The sequence below is a fragment of the Bubalus kerabau genome, chromosome 4, assembly GCF_029407905.1.
Source record: "Bubalus kerabau isolate K-KA32 ecotype Philippines breed swamp buffalo chromosome 4, PCC_UOA_SB_1v2, whole genome shotgun sequence".
Lineage (NCBI taxonomy): Eukaryota > Metazoa > Chordata > Mammalia > Artiodactyla > Bovidae > Bubalus > Bubalus kerabau.
Genome location: NC_073627.1, coordinates 125453943 through 125468974, shown reverse-complemented (window position 1 = coordinate 125468974; position 15032 = coordinate 125453943). Strand labels below are relative to the sequence as shown.

Below are 15032 nucleotides of genomic sequence, written 5' to 3'. Positions count from 1 at the left end.
GGGACCAGATGCAATGATCTTAGTTTTTTGAATAATTATGTCATATAACAAACCACCACACTCATTTCAGTGGCAAAAATATTAAACTCTGTGGTACACGTGTCTATTGTCAGCTGTTATTGGTTAGGCAATTAGAATAATCTTGGCTGAGTTCATGACCATGTCTAGGTGATTGAGCCCAGTGAAAAGAAATGTGGTAGATTACCCCCACATGGAAGTAAGGTATTGCAGTTACTTGGCAAAATGTAAGGGTACGCAGAGTACAATCTGCCACTGTCCAATCCTATGACCGCAAGTATTCTCAACTCATCAAATGCAAAATAGTCTCATCCTTATCTCAGATACCCCAAAACTTTCCATTCAAGGCATTGGGCTCAAAGTCTAGGGTATAATGATTTTTATAGGGTCCACATGTGGCTCCTTGTGATTAAAAAATCTTTGAACTATAAAAAAAAGATAAGTTATTTACCACCACACATCCAAAATATAATAATAAAACAGGATAAAAATAACCAAATAAACCTTCACATTTGAAAAGGAGATCATTAGGCACTTTAACAGACATTGATCCATAGAAAATTTGAAATTTCACTGGTCAAATATTGCCAGGTCTTTCTGTTCTGGGATGGGAATCATTCATTTATTAGGCTGTGGTTCTGTTTCTTGACGTAGGTTTTCAGTCCAGTACTCTCCATTGTTCCTGTCTTTGTTTTCTGGGACTTCTTCCTTTTCCATAACTGTCCTTGGCCATTGTGAAGAGGGCACTAAAGAATATACCCTTTGCAATGTTTTCTTCAACCATCTTCCTGCCGGTAGGAAACTGAGAGTCCAGAGGCCTTTTCTACATTTTAAAAGCCTAAGCCTTTTAGCTTAAGTCACTTTTTTTTTTTGTTGTTGTGATCATTTTATTTTTTAATTTTTTTAAAATTTAATTTAATTTTATTTTTTTTTAAATTTTATTTTATTTTTTAAACTTTACATAATTGTATTAGTTTTGCCAAATATCAAAATGAATCCGCCACAGGTATACATGTGTTCCGCATCCTGAACCCTCCTCCCTCCTCCCTCCCCATTCCATCCCTCTGGGTCGTCCCAGTGCACCAGCCCCAAGCATCCAGTATCGTGCATCGAACCTGGACTGGCAACTCGTTTCATACATGATATTTTACGTGTTTCAATGCCATTCTCCCAAATCTTCCCACCCTCTCCCTCTCTCACAGAGTCCATAAGACTGTTCTATACATCAGTGTCTCTTTTGCTGTCTCGTACACAGGGTTATTGTTACCATCTTTCTAAATTCCATATATATGCGTTAGTATACTGTATTGGTGTTTTTCTTTCTAGCTTAAGTCACTTTTAACCACAAGATGGTAACTCTTTTGCCTAGAGGTGTCTCAACCAGTGGATTTTCAACATATTTGCATCTATTTCACTCTATGTGCCAAACCACATGTATAGTTCTTTCTGAGACATACCTCTTAATCTAGACTTAGTCTTGTTCTGGATATTTCATGTTGTTTTGAGACAATAAACTTGAGACTTCTAGAAGCCCTTTCATATGGCAGGAAGGATTTATTAAGCACCACATTAAACCTTTCAGAGATCTTAAGAACACTTCTTACAGTCACATATAAGACTTAATGAGTAAATTATAATATTTTATTGAACACAAAGTAAAACCTGAATATATGGAGAGATATGCCATATTTAATGATAAAAATATTTAAGTAGTTCAGTTCAGTCACTCAGTCATGTCTGACTCTTTGTCACCCCATGGTCTGCAGCACGCCAGGCCTCCCTGTCCATCATCAACTCCCAGAGTTTACTCAAACTCATGTCCATTGAGTTGGTGATGCCATCCAACCATCTCATCCTCTGTCATCCCCTTCTCCTCCCACCTTCAATCTTTCCAGCTTCTGGATCTTTTCCAATGAGTCAGTTCTTCGCATCAGGTGGCCAAAGTATTGGAGTTTCAGCTTCAGCATCAGTCCTTCCAATGAATATTCAGGACTGATCTCCTTTAGGATGGACTGGTTGGATCTCCTTGTAGTCCAGGAGACTCTCAAGAGTCTTCTCTAACACCACAGTTCAAAAGCATCAATTCTTTGGTGCTCAGCTTTCTTTATAGTCCAATTCTCACATCCAGGGGCTTCCCTGGTGGCTCAGAGGTTAAAGCGTCTGCCTGGAATGTGGGAGACCCGGTTTTGATCCCTGGGTCGGGAAGATCCCTTGGAGAAGGAAATGGCACCCCTTTCCAGCACTCTTGCCTGGAGAATCCCATGGAGGGAGGAGCCTGGTGGGGTACAGTTCATGGGTTGCAAAGAGTTGGACATGACTGAGCGACTTCACTTTCACTTTCTTCACTTTTCTCACATCCATACATGACTACTGGGAAAACCATCGCTTTGACTAGACAGAACTTTGTTGGCAAAGTAATGTCTCTGCTTTTTAATATGCTGTCTAGGTTGGTCATTATCTTTTTCCAAGGAGTAAGTGTTTTTAATTTCATGGCTGCAGTCACCATCTGCAGTGATTTTAGTATTTAGTAGATGTCAATTCTACACAAATTATGCTATAAAGGCAGTGAAATTCTAATCAAAGTTCTCAAATATTTTTTTTTTTGCACTCAAGTTGTGAAAAGAATTTTAAGATTCATGTGAAAGGGTAAATGTTTAATAATACATAAGATAATTTGAATAGGAAGAATGACAAAGAGGAGCCTGCTGTATGAAATCTCAAAATATTATTATAAAACTGTATTGAATTATGTAACATGGTGTTCGTGTAAAGATATGGAAATAAGAGTAAACTAAATAATCTAAATCCATTCGTTTGTAGATATGAGAAATCATTGTATGTAAGAAATGTAAAGGGTAATTGTGAGTTTAAACAGGTAAAACCATAGCCATCCTGAATGTTAAGAATGATTTTTCTTCCCTAAGTATTTTTGTATATCCAGTCTTTATATAATCTCCTTCATATATGCTTCAACAATGAAGCTTATTGCTATATTAATTATGGATGGCATTTGATAAATTGTTGAACTGAGTTCAGTATACTTATTAAATGCCTCCATCTTACCATCCTTCCTTTCCCAAACTGTACCTACTACATCACTTGCACACAGGAGATAAAAAGAGAAAACATAAATGTCACAATTGTGTGGTCATTTTCTCTGACAAAGCTTTGCAATTGCCAAAGTATTAAAAATAAACTAATATTTTACTGCCAATAAATTAGTACATTTGATTATTGTAAATACATTTATATTCATGTATGTATACATGTACATAGATAACTATTAAAGTATAAATATCTACATATGTTAATAAATAGGAGAATCCTGCCACATTTTTTCTAAGTATAGATTGTCTCATAAGTTGTGTTGTTCTCTCCAAACAGATTTCCTTATATTACTTGGAAATTAGGAAATTAGGAAAAAGAATTTTGTCCATATTCTGGGGAATACTGCCTCCCTTTTCATGATCAGAATATTGTATTCTTAATAAGCAGATCAATAACAATATTTGGTGGTAAACCTGTATAAGTCAGTCAAGTTAAAAAAGACTGCATTGTAGGAAAGTAAAAAAACAGAAATAACATTATTTCTTAAAGAGTTGAGGCCAAAGAGAAAAGCTTTCAGGTTGGTGGAAATCCTGTTTTGACCACACTGAGTTTTCTATAATAGCAAAAGTGTAGCTTTATTCCTTCCAGATCAGCAAAACTTGTTAAATCTGTAGAAGTAATCTCAAATTTCACGTGAGAATTGGATGTATGCTAGAGAGAATCTTGTTGGGTCAACTTCATTCATGATGATCCAGTCCTTTGGACTTGGCTCTTTATGAAAGTATTGAAGATGCAAATTACTAAAATATGAATCAAGAAAAGAAATACATGACATTCAAATATTTAAAGGACAAACTTCTATATAAGATGTAAAATTGAGTGGTATATATAGCCCTTGTATTTCAATAGTTAATGTGTCCAGGAAACATAGCATTTAAGCTACTCATGGTATAAATATAGAGACACTGAATTTTTAATTGATTTATATGTATTTTCCCCTTCATCAACTATGCTGTGGACAAGGTCCATCAAAGTGCAATTTACAAAGAACCAATTATCAAGTACAATTTGCTAGTTAAACACTAGAGAATTTTATTTTATTAGTGAAACTCCAGATCTAGAGCAATTGTATTAGCTAATGAGTTTTTAAAACCTCATGAGAGTCTATAAACTCAGGCAAAAATGGATACTATAATATTCCAGCTAAGAAACTGTTTTTAAGTATTGATGGAGTAAATTTAGAATAAGGAGTGATCAGTTAAATATATTTCTGAGCTGCTTTTTGTTAATATCTGTAAGGAAAATAAATATAATTTCTATCTCTGTTCCCACCTATTTTTCAACTTATAGTTCTCTCTCTCCACCCCTCCATATCTTTGTACATATGTACATGTGCATGCATGCATCAGTTCAATTCAGTCACTCAGTCGTGTCCGAATCTTTGCAACCCCATGAATTGCAGCACTCCAGGCCTCCCTGTCCATCACCAACTCCTGGAGTTTACCCAAACTCCTGTCCATTGAGTTGGTGATGCCATCCAACCATCTCATCCTCTGTCGTCCCCTTCTCCTCCTGCCCCCAATCCTTCCCAGCATCAGAGTCTTTTCCCCTGAGTCAACTCTTCACATGTGGTGGCCAAAGTATTGGAGTTTCAGCTTCAGCATCAGTCCTTCCAATTAACACACAGGACTGATTTTCTTTAGGATGGACTGGTTGGATCTCCTTGCAGTCCAAGGGACTCTCAAGAGTCTTCTCCAACACCACAGTTCAAAACCATCAATTCTTTGGCTCTCAGCTTTCTTCACAGTCCAACTCTCACATCCATACATGACCACTGAAAAAGCCATAGCCTTGACTAGACGGACCTTTGTTGGCAAAGTAATGTCTCTGCTTTTTAATATGCTGTTTATGTTGGTCATAACTTTCCTTCTAAGTAAGTGTCTTTTAATTTCATGGCTGTAATAACCATCTACAGTGATATTGGAGCTCAAAAAAATAAAGTCAACCACTGTTTCCACTGTTTCCCCATCTATTTCCCATGAAGTGATGGGACCAGATGCCATGATCTTAGTTTTCTGAATGTTGAGCTTTAAGCCAACTTTTTTACTCCCTTCTTTCACTTTCATCAAGAGGCTTTTTTGCATGCACATACACAAAAAGTCTAATCATCTGAATCTAATTTTTGCTTCAGAGAACTTTCCACTGTCTTTGTTTCAGATATCTGAAGTTAGATAATTAGTCACACCCGGAAGTGTCCATTAAACTGTAGTGGGTTCTTTATAAAAATTATTACAAAATGTGCTTGATGTGCTTATGATGAGACCTAATAAATTTGATTTTCCTATCTTTAAGCATTACTAAAGTGTTTCTAGTTTCTAGTCACTTGCCCTAGACCCGAATGTATAGAGTTTTGGGAGTACATTTGGCAAAATTAAATTTGTAATTGGCTGCAGTTCAACTTACTTCATAATTTCTGTGGAACAACAAGCAATTACCTAATAATTTAACAAATCCAAACTTTAAACTCTCTTTTCCCCCATGACTTAGTAAAAATATTGCCTTAACTTCATTCTACAAAAAAGTTCAACAAGGGATCTTTGAGGACCTGTGCTTTTTCTCTAGTTTACAAACTAGACTGATAGCTTGGTGTTTGGCTCTAGAGAAGGATATTCCATGGGATATAAGAATCTACTATGTTGTTTTTCATGTCACTCCCCACCCCCACATTTGTCACTAAAATTTATTTTGACCCTATCAAGTCATCAATGAGAAAGAAACTAGATGGGTTTGTTAGAACAGTGGTATGTGCTGTAATTTAAAAAAGTAAAATGTATAAAGTGTTTCAACAAGTTGGGATAGTTCCAGAGCAGTCCTTTTAACTGTGCCTTATGTTATTCAAGACACAACTAAGTGCATTTTAGAAATCAGTTGATTTTGATGTGATGGTTGTGCATATTTTCTCTGATCACTCCCATTGTGTGCCAAAGTCTCCTGTATTTTTACACCATTTTTGGGCATTTTACACATGTAATACTGGCATTTTTCATCTTACAGTTACAACTTGTTTAAGTAATATTTATATTTGTCAGCATATCTGTTTGTATATTTATGTTGTATGTTTATAATTGCTAGTATTTATTAATCACAGTTAGTAAATGCTTCCAGAACTTTGTGATTAAGTTATTGCCTTGTGGCCATGTGGTAGAGGCCTCTTTAGGAGTGTATTCATTATAGTCTTAACTTTAACAAACTTGTGAATGGAGGTTATCTGCTCTACCTACTTCAATGGAGTTGTTACGTTTGTTAATGAATGTGGATAGTGCCATGCAGATAAAGGTAGTGATGTGAAGACAGCAGGTTGGAAGAGGGCATGGAGAACCACACGGGACTTCATTGCTGCTCCTTTTCACTTGGTCAGCAGCCAGAGAGCTGTCGACCTTCTCCTTTGTCACTGTGTCTAATGAGGGATTGGAAAGGGTGGGTTAGACTAGGAGCTAAGTGCTTGCTTTTTCCAAGACTGACCCTCTTAACAGCTTCTATTGTATCTTTTTCTTAAAAAAAATAATTTTTATTGGAGTATAGTTGATTTACAATGTTGTATTAGTTTCTGCTGTACAGCAAAGTAAATCAACTATACATATACATATATCTACTCTTTAAAATTCTGTTTCCATACAGTTATTACAGAGTATTGAATGGAGTTCCCTATGCTATACAATAGCTTATTATTATGTATTTTACATTTAGTAGTGTGTATATGTCAATCTCAATCTCCCAATTTATCTACATACAATAAATGCTGGAGAGGATGTGGAGAAAAGGGAACCCTCCTAACACTGTTGTTGGGAATGTAAGTTGGTGCAGTAACTATGGAGAACAGTATGAAGTTTCCTTAAAAAACTAAAAATAGAGCTACCATATGATCCAGCAATCCCACTCCTGGGCATATATCTGGAGAAAACCACAATTCAAAAAGATACATGCACCCCAGTGTTCATTGCAGCACTATTTACAACAGTGGACATGGAAGCAACTTAAATGTCCATCAGCGGAGGAGTGGATCAAAAAGACGTGGTACCTGAATACAATGGAATACCATTCAACCATAGAAAAGAATGAAATAATGCCATTTGCAGCAAAAATGATGGACCTAGAGATTGTCATACTGAGTGAAGTAAGTCAGAGAAAGACAAATATCATGATATTGCTTATATGTGGACTCTAAAAAAAATAGTGCAAATGAACTTATTCCCCTTGCATCTTATGCCATAAAGATTTCCCACCTGATTTCTCGTGACAGAGCCTTTGGGTCATTATGTTGCAGGTGAGGTCAGCTCAGGCAGGACGAGGAAGGAGACAAAGTTTGTCTTCTGCCTTTTCTCTTTCATCCCTTAGTGTGTTACTTTCCAACATTCTGCTTCTTAGGGTCCTAAAAAAAGCCTCTCTGAAACATTTCATTGATGATTTCCCCACATGAACAGGACTCCCATACTCAGAAACATGTTTCCATTCCTTCTCTATCAAAGTTCATCTGCACTTGATGGCATTCTTCAGGTGGCATAGAGAAAGAGTGTTTTCATCCATATACAACTACTGAATTAAACAAAGTTAAATATGGTTTGTTTTTCTGTCTTAAAGGTACAATTTGCAAAGCTTTTAATACACTAAACCCACACTGGGAATACACTAAACCACAGAGGGTAAAACGTGAAGCTTTTCCTTAACTTACTTGACTGCAATTCTCTTCTTTTTCTTTCCAGGAGCATTATTAACCTTTTGCTTAGAACCTTCAGATTTAGAATAAAGCCCAAATTCTTATCTGGACCTTCAAACTCTTTCTGATCTGGATGTGGGAAACCCTTTCCTTACTTCATGCAAACTGAACTTAATGGGTTCTTCCCTAAACAAGCCTAAACATTTAGACCTTTTGCATTTCCTTTCCTTCTATTTTCTCTCTTGGAAGTGTCCTCCAAGTTCAAGCCTGGCCAAATCCCACAAATACTCTGGGGACCCTTATGTATGTGATAGCCTCCCTTAGCTTTCCCTAATCCCCCTGAAGTGAAATGAAAGGCACTCAGTTGTGTCCGACTTTTTGTGACCCCATTGACTATACAGTCCATGAAATTTTCCAGGCCAGAATACTGAAGTGGGTAGCCTTTCTCTTCTCCAGGGGATCTTCCCAATCCATGGATCGAACCCAGGTCTTCGGCATTGCAGGTGGATTCTTTACCAGCTGAGCCACCAGGGAAGCCCCCTAATCTCCCTAGCTGGAAGCAATCTCTTCCTCTCCTTACAGTAAATTATTTTATTTTTTGTGGCAGCAGTCACCTTTTTATGTTTGCATAAACATGTTTATTCAGTTAAGCAGTGCGTGCATGCTAAGTTGCTTCAGTGGTGTCTGATTCTTTGCGATCCCATAGACTGTAGCCCACCAGGCTCCCCTGTCCATGGGATTCTCTAGGCAAGAATACTGGATTTGATTGCCATGCCCTTCTCTAGGGGATCTTCCTGATCCAGGGATTGAACCTGTGTCTCCTGTAGCTCCTGCATTGCAGGCAGATTCTTTACTGCTGAGCCACAGGGGAAGCCCTCAGTTAAGCAGTACATAAACTATTTATGAAAGCAAAACACCTAAAAAATATAAAGCAAAATTCATCCATAATTCTATCATTAAGAGTAAACACTATTAAAGTATGTTGTATCTTTTCTGCTATTTTATGTCCAAACAGATAATTATTTAGGTTTTTAAAAAAAGATAATGTCATTTACTATACTCTATTTCATTAATAGTTTTTTTCTGATTTAACAATAAATTGTGAACATTTTCTTATAGGAAAATATTATTCTACAATGTAACTTTAATACTTGCATCCTGTTTTATTTTTACAGCAATAAATATTAATTATATGATGAGTACTTACTATATGCTAGACTCTGTGGTACATAGTATACCTAACTTTTATAATTTGATTACCCCTAATTGCTTTTTTATAAAGTGTTATCCCCATTTTGCAGACAAGAAAATAGCTGTTAGAGAAGCTAAGTATCTTGCCCAAGATTGAACTGGTCAAGAGTGAAGCTGTCATTCCAATCCTACTACACTTGACTGCAAAGCCTTGCCCTTGTTGACTCCATTTGTTTTATATGGAAATTAACTTAAACAATTTCCTATTCTTGGACATTTAGGTTATCACCACCTTTTCACTGATTTTATTAAAATTAAAAAACGATGATTAACATCTTGATAGATAAATATTTTTGTATATCTATAATTATTTCATTTGAATAAATTTCTAGCAGTGAAATTGTGCAATTCTGAATATTTCTGACTTTTGACACCTAATTAAAATTTGCCTTCTAAATATTTTTTGGCACTCTCTGTAACAACTAACTTAGGGCTGGGCAAGTAATAGGAACTGATGTAACACATGAGAATTTGACTTAACTCTGTGGTGCAGATTTCAGTGGGGAGGAAGCTAGAAACAGCACTCCCCCACCCCAATCTCACAATTCATTACTTTGTTTATACAAAGAACCTTCTTTCTCATATACCTGATCTCCCTGATCAAGCAGTTTGAAGCTGGAACTCTAATTCAAGGTAATAGCTTTTAAAAAGAAGTAGTTAAATTTGAACAATGATCATGTTTCCTAACAAATAGATCTTGTACTAGCAATGAAATTTTTACACAGAGAATTTTCTTTGAATTCTTCTACTACTAAACATTTTCTGTGTACTGTAAGGGGAGACAAGTAGTAATTTTCTTCAAAATTTGTTGTTGTTCAGTCACTCAGTCATGTCCGACTCTTTGTGACCCCATGGACTGCAGCATGCCAGGCTTCCCTTTCCTTCACCAACTCCTGGAGCTTACTCAGACTCATGTCCATTGAGTTGATGGTGCCATCCAACCATTTCATCCTTTGTTGTCCCCTTCTCCTCCTGCCTTCAATCTTTCCCAGCATCAGGGTCTTTCTAATGAGTCAGCTCTTTGCATCAGGTGGCCAAAATATTGGAGTTTTAGCTTCAGCTCTGTCCTTCCAATATTCAGGATAGATTTTCTTTAGAATTGACTGGTTGGATCTCCTTGCAGTCCAAGGGACTCTCAAGAGTCTTCTCCAACACCACAGTTCAAAAGCCTCAAAGCCTCAATTCTTTGGTTCTCAGCTGAAGTAATTTCTTCAAAATTACTGTACAGCCTTGGCAGATTACTGAAGTGAAAGTTATTAGGATTCAACCAAAGTTATGCTTGAGCTCCAAGGCTTACCTTCTGTTACATCCCTTTGATTAGAAGCCATTGTAAAAGCTGAGGGCAGCCTATGTCCTGGCACTCGTCAAAGAACAGTGTCAGAGAAAACAGGGTTGCAAGGAACTGATGAGACTATGTGCTCACCCTTACTCTTTCTCAGTAATATATAATCTGAGAAATCCTCCTTGAAACTAACAGAAAATCATGTACTCTGTTAATTAAAAATATGTTGAATCAGGATATCTCAAATAACTCATTTTAAGGTTTATTTAATGCATCTTTAATAAGAATAACTTACAGATATATTTCAACTTTATCCTGTTTAACATATGCCATTTAATTTATATGGATTAATAGCATATGAAAAGGGGCACCTTTCTGACAAATTTAAGATTTTTGGATTGGGAGCCATATCAGCCAGGATGGGATCGCAAAGAGTTAGACCCAACTTAGTGACAGAACAACACAGTCTCAGTGAACACGGCAAAGGTTTATTTACTGCTCTGGCTTCGTTCAGACTCTGGGTTTCCCAGGTGGTGCTAGTGGTAAAGAACCCACCTGCCAATGCAGGAGATGCAAGAGATGTGGGTTTGTTTCCTGGGTCAGGAAGATCCCTTGGAGAAGGAAATGGCAACCCACTCCAGTATTCTTGCCTAGAGAATCCCTTGGAGGGACGAGCCTGGAGGGCTACAGTCCACGGGGTTGCAAAGAGTCAGACACAACTGAGCACTCATGCATGCACAGGCTTCATTGCTGAAACAGGCCAACAGAAGCCTCTGCCTACCCCAAACTTTTGGTATTCATGATTTTTCCAATTTTAGACAGATAATTCACTATGTATTACTCAACACCTCCAAGGATATCTGGGGAAGCATCTGATTATCACTCAGGCTGCTGTTTCTGCACAGAAAGATAGAGTCACCAAAAAGTAGATGATCCAAAAGGAGCAACAGAACTTATGGAAGTGAAAGTACAAAAAAAGTTTAAACTTTGGAGGGGGAACAGGAGTTGTTTCTGGATCTGTCTCATTTTTATAAAAAGTGAATTTTGATAAGGAAACAGTCTCTGTAAATGAAGTAAAGGCATAAAAAGAATCAGAATGAGTTTAAAGGTGGTGGTGGGGGGGCGGGTAATTTCCAGCCACTCACACCAGCTAGAGGCCCTGACTAGAGAGCTTGCTTTCAGTTGTGTCCAACTCTGTGCGACCCCAGACGGCAGCCCACCAGGCTCCCCCATCCCTGGGATTCTCCAGGCAAGAACACAGGAGTGGGTTGCCATTTCCTTCTCCAATGCATGAAAGTGAAAAGTGAAAGTGAAGTCGCTCAGTCATGTCCGACTCTTTGCGACCCCATGGACTGCAGCCTACCAGGCTCCTTAGGGCCTGCAATATATAGTTTTCAGCACGCATGGCCCTCAACATTAAAGAAGTGATTTTTTTTTTTTTAAACAAGAGGGCACATTGGTTTTTATAAACCACAAGGTTCAACTGAGAAAATCACTGCACTGAGCCAGTGATCCCACAACCCATGCAATGTTACCAAAATTTTTTTTTTTTTTTGTAGAAATGGTTGTTCCTTCTGTCCCAGTGGCCTTTTGGTGGCCCTGTGGGTGGAGAGTGTACTCTCCACTCCTGCCCTGCAGCACCTGCTCACCCAGGAGCAACCTGAAATGGAAATGCCTGTCCTGAGCATATCTCCAACTCCTGGATGTCAGGGAAGCCCTCATCCTACAAAGGATGAAAAGGATAACTTTGTTACCTATTTCTATCAGTGGCCACCAGGAATATTCAGAGTTTGTGACTGCTTTCTACTAAACACATTCACAAACAGAGGTCATTCATAAACAAAATGAGAAATATATGCCAAGGAGGGTTAATTAGAAGGACTCTGCAAATGCTGCTTTTTGAAACTGTAGATAAAATCAGTACCTCTTTTTTCACATAGTGAAGATTAGCAGGCAAAAATGTGAATTAAAGGGAAAATACCACACCAGTGTTAGGAAGGTACTTTTCTGTTTTGAAGAATGTTTTGAGATGATCTATAAATCAGATTTATGAGCCAAGACTTTGGAGTCATTTTGGGAAGCAATTAAACATGACCTTCTTGAGAAAAAGGAAAAAAGCTAAATCATTTATTACTGTTATTATTTCTATTATTATATTCAGATTCCAAGGACTTATTGAATGTCAGGTCTATAGTTTATACAGAAATTAAACTTAGTCTCACTGAGTTGAACTTATAAAATTATCATATATGTTATCAGTGTGTCAAAATCCAAGCTTTATCAAGAATTAAGAAAGACTCTCAAAAATAATGAATGATATTAAGGTGGTAAGGTAAACATGTTACTGTCACACTTTAGTGTATATATATGTATATTTATCTATTTTAATTGGAGGATAATTACTTTACAATATTGTGATGGTTTTTGTCATACATCGACTTGAATCAGCCATGGGTATACATGTGCCCCCATCCTGAACCCCCTCTCCCAACTCCCTCCCCTCCCTATCCCTCTGGGTTGTCCCAGAACACTGACTTTGGGTGCCCTGCTTCAAGCATCAAACTTGCACTGGTTATCTATTTTACATATGGTAATATACACGTTTCAATGCTATTCTCTCAAACCATCCCACCCTCACCTTCTCCCACAGAGTCCAAAACTCTGTTCTTTACATCTGTGTCTCTTTTGCTGCTCTGCATGTAGGGTCATTGTTACCATCATTCTAAATGCCATATATATGTGTTGCTGCTGCTGCTGCTAAGTCGCTTCAGTCATATCTGACTCTGTGCGACCCCATAGACGGCAGCCCACCAGGCTCCCCCCGTCCCTGGGATTCTCCAGGCAAGAACACTGGAGTGGGTTGCCATTTCCTTCTCCAATGCATGAAAGTGAAAAGTGAAAGTGAAGTTTCTCAGTCGTGTCTGACTCTTAGCGACCGCATGGACTGCAGCCTACCAGGCTCCTTCATCCATGGGATTTTCCAGGCAAGAGTACTGGAGTGGGGTGCCATTGCCTTCTCCGATATATGCGTTAATATACAATATTTGTGTTTCTCTTTCTGGCTTACTTCACTCTGTATAATAGGCTCCAGTTTCATCCACCTCATTAGAACTGAGTCAGATGAATTCCTTTTTATAGTTGAGTAATATTTCATTGTGTATCTGTAGCACGAAATTCTTTATCCATTCATCTGCTGATGGAAATCTAGGTTGCTTCCATGTCCTGGCTATTGTAAATAATGCTGCCACGAACACTGGGGTACGTGTCTCTTTCAATTCTGGTTTCCTTGGGGTGTATGCACAGCAATGGGATTTATGAGTTGTATGGCAGTTCTATTTGCATTTTTTTTAAAGGACTCTCCACTGTGTTCTCCATAGTGCCTGTACAAGTTAGCTAGTATATATTTTTATTTGATCTACTAAAGATACTTCACATATAAAATACTACCTATAAAGCAATACACACATCATATGAAATCTATTTAAAGACTGTTCTGAATGTGTTGCTGGATGTTTGTGGTACAGCAAACCTGAAATGAGTGAATTTGGCATGGGGGATGATAGATTATATACCTAAAAGCATGTGAAAATAAAGAACAATTTATTCAGTGCAAGCTACATGGAAATAAAATCTTGGAAGATATAATGATACATTTCAACTCTTACCTTTCTGGTTAAACTTCCATTGGAAGTACAAGACAGAGGAATAAGTAAGTACCAGGAACTTGAATTGTATATTTTTTTAACTAAATACTTTTTCAAGGGTGATCTTAATGCATTCAAGTTGTTTCCATTTTCCAAAACAACTATTTGATTTTTTAGAAGACTCCTTAACCATTTTCTTGCCTGCTAAGTCCTATTTATTTAGAAATATTAAGTCCAATTTCCTACCAGGTCAATGGAACTTGTTACATAAATTCCAAAATCATCAAGGTTGGTTGGAAACCTAAGGGCCCACACACTTAAAGTGAGATCTAAATTTAGCGAGAACATTTAATGAAGCAAGGCTGGGTGAATATCTTCAGAGCTGTTTTCATGTTGCAGTTTGAGCTAAAGGAGAGCTGAGAAGCCCTTGAAAACCACTGCTCAGAGCAGGTTCATTGATTGGAAAGATCTCTTTTTGGTCCTTCAGACTTTGGTCAGTCAGTTGAGATCAGGTAAGCAAATATTTTCTGTCACCCTCTGATCTCAAGAACTGCTTGAGAAGATAGCACCTGACCCGACCACTTTAATTCATGCCACTTCATGTTGGGTCTTGTCTGCAGAGCAGTCTTTTATATGAAGCCTTCTAGGTTGCCACGATCTTATGATGCTCTAGGATAACAGTAGCAACTTACCTTCACTTCAGCTGCATTCGATAGTTGTTCAGCTTGCTTGTTTCGTGTATGAATCTTTGGTGTCAGTGAATCTCCTTTTATCATGTTGTGACCTAGACTTGAAAAAATTATTCTCCATTCTTCCCCTCTGAATTTTGCTCTAGTAAAAGTCACTCAGTTGTGTCCGACTCTTTGCGACCCCATTGGTGATACAGTTCGTGGAATTCTCCAGGCCAGAACACTGGAATGGGTAGCCTCTCCCTTCTTCAGGGGATCTTCCCAACCCAGGGATCGAACCCAGGTCCCCTGCATTGCAGGCAGATTCTTTACCAGCTGAGCCACAAGGGAAGCCCCTTTTCTCTAGAAACAATAGAAATATAAGCCTCAACAACAGCATACTTATT

The 15032-nt window shown here is 37.8% G+C and overlaps 1 protein-coding gene across 1 annotated transcript in view; it reads right to left on the bottom strand.

Moving 5' to 3' along the window:
- LOC129650951 (uncharacterized) overlaps nt 1-14733 on the bottom strand; it is a 36667-nt gene extending 21934 nt beyond the window's left edge. The window contains exon 1 of the mRNA XM_055579714.1: nt 14650-14733. Coding sequence (XP_055435689.1) covers nt 14650-14733 — 84 coding nt within the window. The remainder of the gene's footprint in view (nt 1-14649) is intronic.
- Between the last annotated feature and the right edge of the window lie 299 nt (nt 14734-15032).